The 9,167-nt window shown below is 26.8% G+C and overlaps 1 protein-coding gene across 1 annotated transcript; it reads left to right on the plus strand.

Annotated features, from left to right (window-relative positions):
- The first annotated feature begins 798 nt into the window (after positions 1-798).
- On the plus strand, positions 799-7,638 carry LOC149060793 (cyclin-dependent kinase 9-like). Its single transcript, XM_089230741.1, has 7 exons — positions 799-1,028; positions 4,930-5,011; positions 5,988-6,078; positions 6,151-6,317; positions 6,396-6,514; positions 6,816-7,089; positions 7,154-7,638. Exons 1-7 carry the CDS (start codon positions 799-801, stop codon positions 7,442-7,444), a joined length of 1,254 nt encoding a protein of 417 aa, XP_089086867.1. The 3' UTR covers positions 7,445-7,638.
- Positions 7,639-9,167: the final 1,529 nt, after the last annotated feature.

Genomic DNA, 9,167 nt, shown 5'->3' on the forward strand with positions numbered 1-9,167 from the left:
TTGTCACCATATTATGACGAAGCGTGGCCAACTCAAAGCCTCGCCTATTCGCTTGAAGGACACGTTCACCAATGCTCCTACTGTCACATTTTAATTAATTAAATGACCAAAAAAAAAAAAAACAAACTAATAATTCCTTTTTGATGTTTACGAAACGTGACATCTTTATTTCTACCACTAACTTTTCTATTTCGGGTGGCATATATTATGGATGAAGCCTCTTTTAATGCTTACGACACTATCGTAATTGTGAATTATTTTATTTATCTATTTGAATAATTAATTTTCCATTAATATCGGTAACTATTACGAGCCATAAAAATGGGGGCTGTTTATTTTACATTTGGTTTACGGCCTATATAACTGTTGTAACTTGTTAGAAATAAATGAAATTCCATTAAATATGGATTGCTATGACTCTAAACGAACCAGCGTTAACAGATAAAATCACAGTATAAATATAAAAACTGTAATATGAAATAAAATTAATGTTCATTATTAAATATGAAAATTTTATTAACATTTTTAAAACTAAATACGAACGATTTAAAAATAATAATAATAATTTTAGGGTTTAATTTTAATAGGCCTAATCTAATGTTTCTTCATTTTAAAACCGGTTCCTTGGGCATATGTGGTACAATATTGTGATAGCCCCCACTTATTTTCAACCACTCGCCACAAGGTGCGCTGTTAGCTCCCAAACACGTTCTGGAATCGTGACATATTGACAGTGTATAGTTGTTAGCGAAACGTCGTCTGCATTGTCTCTTATTCGAGATACACTCATATTGTGTCATGGCGAGAAATAATGATTTTTCAACTGACTTTACAAAGTTTATGATGGGTACCTATGAGACGACTCCAACACCACCAGAGACACCGTTGCCGACAGCGGATGTTGCCTCACACCAAGACTCCATGATGAAAAAATATATGGATGAATTCGAAAACCAGGACCTGTTCTGGAGCAAGAATGTTGACATGAAATACACATTTTTGATCAAAGTTGGCCAAGGAACTTACGGGTAAATATAATATAATTTTTTTTTGCTTTTTATTGCCATCATTATTATTTTTAAATGTGTATGATTTAAATTTCTGACTTACGATTAATTTAAAAAAAATTGTTTATTGATTATTAATATTGTTATTAAACGTTATAATCTACAACACCGTCAAAATTCAAATTTATCGCATAACAAAAATTGACGCTCTATATTTGGTATTCTTCTAAATCTTAAATAAATATAACTATGTATGCATTAATCAAATAAACATTTTTAAAAGTTAATTATTCAAATACCAATAAGTATAACATAAAACAGACAAAATATAGGTAGGTATGTGAGTTTGAAGTTTGGAACCACCTATTTTCACCAGGTCATAAATTATCGTGTCCCAATTTATCTACCGCATCTATACATATTTGTTTGAGCGTCTTCAAAATTTCCATTTGTTTTACTAACTGGTGTAAGTGAAATAGATCCATTTAGGGGTTTCGATAATTAATAGACGACTACAATAAAAAAATTACCGGGTAATTGATCATTATATTCGTATCTTTCCAAATAGTTCGGTCATTAAGTTCTACATTATGTACTTACTACTAATCATTTGATAATTTTACCCTTTTTATCCAATTTATTGCCTACACCAAACGATATTATCCTATTACTACCATTGTTTATCTGCGATAATTGTGATTCAATAACTACTTCACTTGTATTTGGTAGTTATATGTCAACTTGTAAATTAGTCGAATGGCTTAAAATTAGCTGAAGTGGCGTTTCTAGTGTTGTTTAATGAAGTGTACTCGTATTATGATACATCAAAAGAAATTTATTTACCTAATTGATATTGTGCTGTTGAACATTTCAAGTTTAACTGCTGATTCAGCATAACCATGCGATTTTGGGTTAGATAGTGCCCCTGTCTTATACTATGAGTATTAAAATACAATTGAAATTCAAAACCAGTTTATCATTTTACGACATCTGATTTCATCTACTTCGGAAATGACAAATCGTATTATCATTTTGATAAACTGAAATAACGAATTCATATGTTTATTAAAATTAATTCTAATCATTTTGTAGTTGCAATAATTACGATTAAAAAAGTGCTTATTCTGAAGAGGTAAAAACCTGAATGCACTCTAGTCCGTGTTTTTTTTTAAGTGAGATGTATTCCATTATGGAATTTCTATAATAGATTTTAATAAATATTGCCTTACATTCTGACAATTCTAGTATTCTATGTAATATTTTAAATTTCTATATCTATAATTCTTGGCCACCAAAATTAAAATCTAACTAATTTATAGTAAAAGAACCCGTATAACATGAATGAAGTTTATTTATACTGTTTCAAAATTTCTGAGTTCGATAACACGGTAAGTCGGTAACCCTATATTAAGCATCATTGTTCCATCGAAGCTGATTTTCTTGTAAATTGTACAATTATAATTTTAAATTATTAGAAAAATCAATGTTCCATTTACACGTTTTGACCGAATTTAATACTTTAAAAATAATCATGTTTCTAGTTGATACAATTTATTGTTTTAGAATAATTCAATTTGAAAAACGATTGTTCCTGAGTAAAATTAAGATAAATGTATTCTTAATTTTGATTTTCGATTCCAAATTTTCAATCATGAAATTGTTTTAAGATTTTATACATTTTATTTTAAAATCAAATGAAGATAAAACATAGGCTCATCGTTGTAATTGATCAGCTCAGAATGGAATACCTTTTATTATCATCAAAAGTATATTAACAGTTTAAGATCAGTTTCTAATGTAAAATACCTACTATAGTCATAACTCATAACATTTCATATGACAGTAGATACTAGTATTGTAAATAATTAAGAAGGCTTCCATTTAAATTTGTAAAAAATTTCACTCAGACTCAGACAACACTATTGAATATTGATACCTAGGCTAAGCAGGGCCGGATTTAAGGGGGTCCCGCGGGGCCCCAACAAAATGATAACCTTTTGTTTTTAATTTTTCTAGTGATTTGCAAAAAGAATATTCTATTTTAGATAAGAAATTAATAGCATGATAAGGGAATAATCCATCAGTGATATAATTTTAAAGTTTAAGTTTTAAAGCATGTAGATTAACTAAAAATTCTTATATTTCAATCTTATGTTGGCCCTGGGGCCACCAAAACCTTAAATCAGGTCCTAATGCTATGTGTTTTTCTGTACGATCTAGGTATACATGTTAAAGTACAGCATTTAGTGCATGATGAGTTTATTACGAATTAAATTGAAATTTTATGATCATAATAAACGGATACCAAAATTAAAATTTGTTTAATTTCGTTAAATATTTGGTCACTCTTTGATGTCCATTTTCATTTACATCCATTGCATGAAAGTATGTGTAATGCTTTTGAAATATTTTCAGTGATTGGAATACATTTTAAGTAATACGTAACCAAACCTAAAAATGATTTTAGAACCGTTTTATTTTCTGAAACAATAATGAGTAATGACTTTTATCATACTATCAGTGTGATTCGTATAGTTTATTCGATAATGAGTTCAAACAATTGTTATCTAGCCTGTGATCCAAATACTCAATTGATTTTTGTAAAAATGTACTCTTTTACTCTAACGATGAGACAGATGCTTATCTCGAATGATGTATGTCAGGTTAAGGTGATTTAATCTAAAAAATTATTAAAATTTAAATAATCCAATATTTATAAATATCATAATACATTTTAAAATTATTTATATTTGAAACCTGTGAATTTGTTACTCTGAACAACCAGTTTTTAAACAATATTTTCGAAATACCTATAACCTTCAAAGATTATCCGAAAGAATATTTTCAAAACGATAAATTCATCTTTCCTCAACTTTTGAAATTAGGTACTTATGTGTATTCTTGCAGTAATTTATCGATTAATAATTTAACGGTGCTGGGACAATTTGCAATTTTTATACTTCTAGAAAGACAAAAATATGGCAAATTCTAAAAATCACATATACCTTCTCATTAAAAATCAACTGAGTAGAATATAATATTATAATCCGAGTTTGATCATTTACGGCTTGTTCCATAATCTATGTTTTCCTATAATTGTACAGAAATACAATTTACCACATACAATGTACAATTAAAAACTATACAATATAAATTATACATAATATATTAATATATGATATACAATACACATAAATATTAATTTGTGACTTGTGTGTATTATATTTGAAATATTAAAAACTGCACTTATTGACCTCTATGGCTCTATAGGTTCCTACTTACCTATAACTTATAAGAACTTCACACATTGATTTATTGGATTCAATTGTGTCAGAAGAACCATATCTGAGGTAGTTTAGTATTTATATAGCTTATGTTTTTATATTGTTATTTCAGGATAATATTTATACATTTTATAAGTAGCTGTTAATTTAATTATGAAATTATATTATAAAATAATGCAAAATATTACCTGCTTGCTAATTAACATTAAGTTCATAATTCAATAATAAAATATTATTAAATGTAAACATTTTGGATATACTTTAATCAATAAAATAAATTTGATATTTTGTGTATGTCATTTTTGATTGGTATATCTAATATATTTCATACATATTTCAAACTACACATACAATTTTACTAAAATAATAGGCAATAGTTCTATACACTGTAGGTACCTTCTTTGTCCTAGTCTACTACCTACCTACATTATATACCTACACATTAAATTGACCAATATCAATGTGCTATTATCATATTATATTATTTACATAACTAAATAAATAACATTTACTGTTGAGGTTACTAATTAGGTGAAGTTTTACTTAGTTTATTATGTTTACTTACAATTAATAATTATTTATACTATTTATTAATTTAAGTAAATATTGAAATGTATAATATTTTATATTATTTTCAGTGAAGTGCACAAAGGACAACATAAAATAAATAAAAATTTTGTGGCTCTCAAAAAAATTATTACTGAGCGTGAAACACAAGGAGTAAGTTAATGTCTGTTTGTATTTCATAATATATAATCTAAATTCTTAAGTATACCTAATAAAAGAAAATAATTTTAGGAGTCAATAATCTTTTTGTTATGTATAAGTCACAAAAATAACAGTTACTTTGACTTAAATAAACTTACCTACATTTTAGAGAGTTATTAAATAAATTCAATTACATCCAATTAATATTTAAATATTAACAAAGAAAAAATTGAAATCGATAGGTTAAAATTTAAGTAGAAAAATAATACTAAATTAACTCAGCTAAAAAGAAGTTAATTTTTTTTTAGCTACAATATTTAAAATCAGTATCATAAAATGCCCTATTTTTGAATTTACATTAACATTTTCCAAGACATTTAATACTACAAATATCATACTATTATGATATATTTTGAGAAAATAAATTACCATTATCTAAAATAAGTCAAATAATCAATATATGTTGTCTGTTGTTTCTGCTTGATACAAAAATAAAAATATTTTAGTTGAGAAATAATAGTTATTTATAAATATTTAAATATATTTATTTTATTCTAGTCTTATGAGAATCCATTATGTTAGGAAGCAATCTGTCTTAATTTGTTCTAATTTGATTAAATTCAGTTCATTATGGTCAACAAACAAATTACATAGAAATATTATAAAATATATAATCTACTAATTACGTAATAAAAACAAACCAATATAATAAATAAAAAATATAATTAATTTCACATAAATTTGTCAATAAGTATGTTCCTAAAATAATTGACTGTTAAACTTATTTTAGTCAAAAACATGTTTATTTTCAATGAATATTAATTCTCTGAAATTTTATATTTTATATTTTATATTATCATAAAGTAAATAAAAGCAAGTATACAAATTTAGAATCTAAATAAAACAAAACATAATAGATATATTTTTAGTAATACCTATTGAATATTTTGTAATATTAATTATGAGTGTTATATATTTTTAACTTCAGTTTCCAATCACTGCTTTGAGAGAATCTCGAATCCTACAACGTTTAAAAAATGAAAATGTTGTCGAATTGATTGAAATTTGTCATAGAAAAGGTAAATGTTATTAGAGATTGATAAAATGTTATACTTATTTGAAATTAATGTAATACAATTATTGTTTAATAGCATGTAAAGAAAATGAATATCGATCATCATTTTTTTTTGTATTTGAATTTTGTGAACATGATCTAGCTGGGTTACTAAGAAATACTACTGTACGATTCAACTTATCTGAAATTAAGGAAATTACCCGTCAAATATTCAATGGCCTGTTCTATATACACACAAATAAGGTGAATTTATTGTCCAGATAATGAAAATTATATAAATTTATATAAAATTAAACTAATAATGTATACCTACCTAAATAGATTTTACACCGTGACTTGAAAACATCAAATATATTGGTTACAAAACAAGGAATTCTGAAATTGGCAGACTTTGGTCTAGCCCGTGAATTTAATGAACCTACAACAGATAAGCCCAATAAGTGAGTAAAAAATCATTCATTTAATATTAGATAATATAGGTACTCATTCATCCATATCAGGATAATATTCATTATACAACAAACAACCAAGCGGTGGTATACATTACCGTTATACTATATTTTCATATATATACCTATACCTTTTTAGTTTTTTACCCAAAGATAGAATATATTTCCAATGTTTAATAAATAATGGCACAATTATTATTTTCCAATTTGATCAAAAACTCGTTATTTGTACAATTTATCATTATTATTTCTATGCTGGTTTACCAATTATGTCAATCTATATTCCATGTAGTTATACTAATCGCGTAGTAACACTCTGGTATCGCCCTCCCGAGTTACTGCTTGGCGAACGTAATTACGGACCAGCTATTGATATGTGGGGAGCTGGATGCATTATAGCTGAACTTTGGACTCGTTGTCCAATAATGCAGGGTTCGTCGGAGGTGGATCAATTAAAATGGATATCATTTTTACGTGGAAAAATCACTCCAGAAGTTTGGCCAAGTGTTGTGAAGTACGATTTGTATAGAAATATAGTACTACCAGAAAATCCTCAACCGGGAATAGTAAATATTTTAAATCATTCAAACTTTGTTTCTTAGACTTAGACCACTTAACGTTTATTTACAGATGTGGAATCGTCTTATGCGTCGTATTTCTAACCCTCAAGGATGCAACCTCCTTGAACAATTACTTTTTTTAGACCCAGAAAAGAGATGCACTGCCAACTTAGCTTTAGACCATGATTTTCTTTGGACAGATCCCATGCCAGATAAATTAACAAATGTCATGTCCAGAATTCATACATCTAATTTTGAGTACACATCTCAACGTGCTAACAATAATCGGCCAATTGTCAACCAGACAGGAGGTATCAACGACGGTGCGTCAACTTCAGGTTTTCCCGATCGTATTTTCTAATTTTTAAATTAAAATCAAAATATTCAGTTTTATAAAAAAATTTAAATAGGTTTAATGTTATTAGTAGAGTTAGATAACTTTCTTGGGGGATAAATATTTTTTAACTCCAACGTTATATTTATATTTTTTTTAGCCAGTAGTTAGTAATTAGGTTAAATATATTATATAAAATGTTTTATTCGCATGATTTTACCAATGACAATTATTAATTTCTTTACAGTTAATTATATTATGCTTTGTATGTGATACATTTATGATTTATAATTGTTTTACAAATGTTTTTTTTTTTTTTTTTGTCTAATGTGACTATTAGAAATAAGATAATTCTATTGAAGAAATATGTTAAAAATGTTAGATTTAAGCATATTTACCATAATTTAGTATACATTTTTGACAATACATGGTAATATTGTTAAGCTTTTAATGTACCTATTTATTTTATTAGTTAGGATCTTAAACACTTCCATAGAGTTTTGAAAAATAAAAACAAAAAAATGTGTACTATACTATTAATTGCCTCTCAGCGTACATAGGTCACATACATACATATTCGCATTGCAATCGTGAAATTTGGGGTGCCAGCCAGATGGTAACATATAAATATAACAAATATAAATATTCAACAATACATTTTACCTATGTCAAAGTAAATGTATTGTTGCTTAACGTACCTACCCACACACACAGTCGTATAGATTACGGTAAAAGGAAGTCGGACACAATTTTACCGCCATAGAGGCGACACCGCTAATACAAAAGAATTCTTTTGCCTGCTGCAGCAGTGTGTGGCCACGGTAACCTAACCTTTAGGCATACATATCAGGGTTCCTATACACCAATGACCAGAGTATATAAATGTCTTTATATACAGGGTGAAACAGAAATATATAACGTGAAACATATAAAAACATATAAAAGATATGACATTCGGTTAGGTATATCTTTCTGATTCACAATGTATATTGTATACTTTATATGATACACCATATACGTATACGATAAACATGTGATATTATAGGTATTGTAGGTTAGTCAGTACGGATGATATAATTATAGTAAAAAAATAACAGTAAAACACATAGAAGAAAAATATAGCATAATCAATTTAGTAGGAATTTACAGTAATAACAATCTAATCGCAATTATATTTTTTTATGGGCAATCAGCTTAGGTACCTATGTTAATTAATGAATTCAATAAATATATTGAGATCTGAGTAAAAACAATATTAATGAAATTTAAAAATCAACAGGATGAGTATCAGATGACTTAAAGTTTAAAATTATTAGTATTAGCCAATAAGTAGGTACACTCGATTGCCCCATTCCACTGAGGCATAAAAAACAATGTATCAAAAGTACATAATATTATAAATATGGGACTGATATTATATTTGCCCGACACTCGAATAACAAGACACTTTATATGTGGTATAGATTGTAAGTACAAATTTAGTACAAATTCTACTTTCTTTAAATTTTTAAAAATACTATAATTTTGATTTCATTCCGTTTGTTTCTATTTTAATAATTTTTCTAATATAAATCGGTAGATGACACAAATCCGTGAAACTATATCATCAAAATATAGTGGTTAAATATTAGATTGTAAATTTTATAAAGAACCTATTTATTTAATTAAATATGTAAATATAAAAATAATCTAGTAGGTACAGTAAAGATATCAGATATCTATGAATTTATTAAAGACCTAGCCAATAGCT

Source organism: Diuraphis noxia, unplaced genomic scaffold (genome assembly GCF_037042655.1).
Source record: "Diuraphis noxia isolate RWA-SAM2 unplaced genomic scaffold, SU_Dnox_SAM2 contig0001, whole genome shotgun sequence".
In the NCBI taxonomy this organism is placed as follows: domain Eukaryota; kingdom Metazoa; phylum Arthropoda; class Insecta; order Hemiptera; family Aphididae; genus Diuraphis; species Diuraphis noxia.

What these genes read in the sequence shown, in the direction of transcription:
- LOC149060793 (XM_089230741.1), top strand. Translation starts at nt 799, where the DNA reads ATGGCGAGAAATAATGATTTTTCAACTGACTTTACAAAGTTTATGATG. An exon ending in GTTGGCCAAGGAACTTACGG is followed by an intron (nt 1,029 to 4,929) that starts GTAAATATAATA and finishes TATTATTTTCAG; the next exon opens with TGAAGTGCACAAAGGACAAC. An exon ending in ACAACAGATAAGCCCAATAA is followed by an intron (nt 6,515 to 6,815) that starts GTGAGTAAAAAA and finishes TATTCCATGTAG; the next exon opens with TTATACTAATCGCGTAGTAA.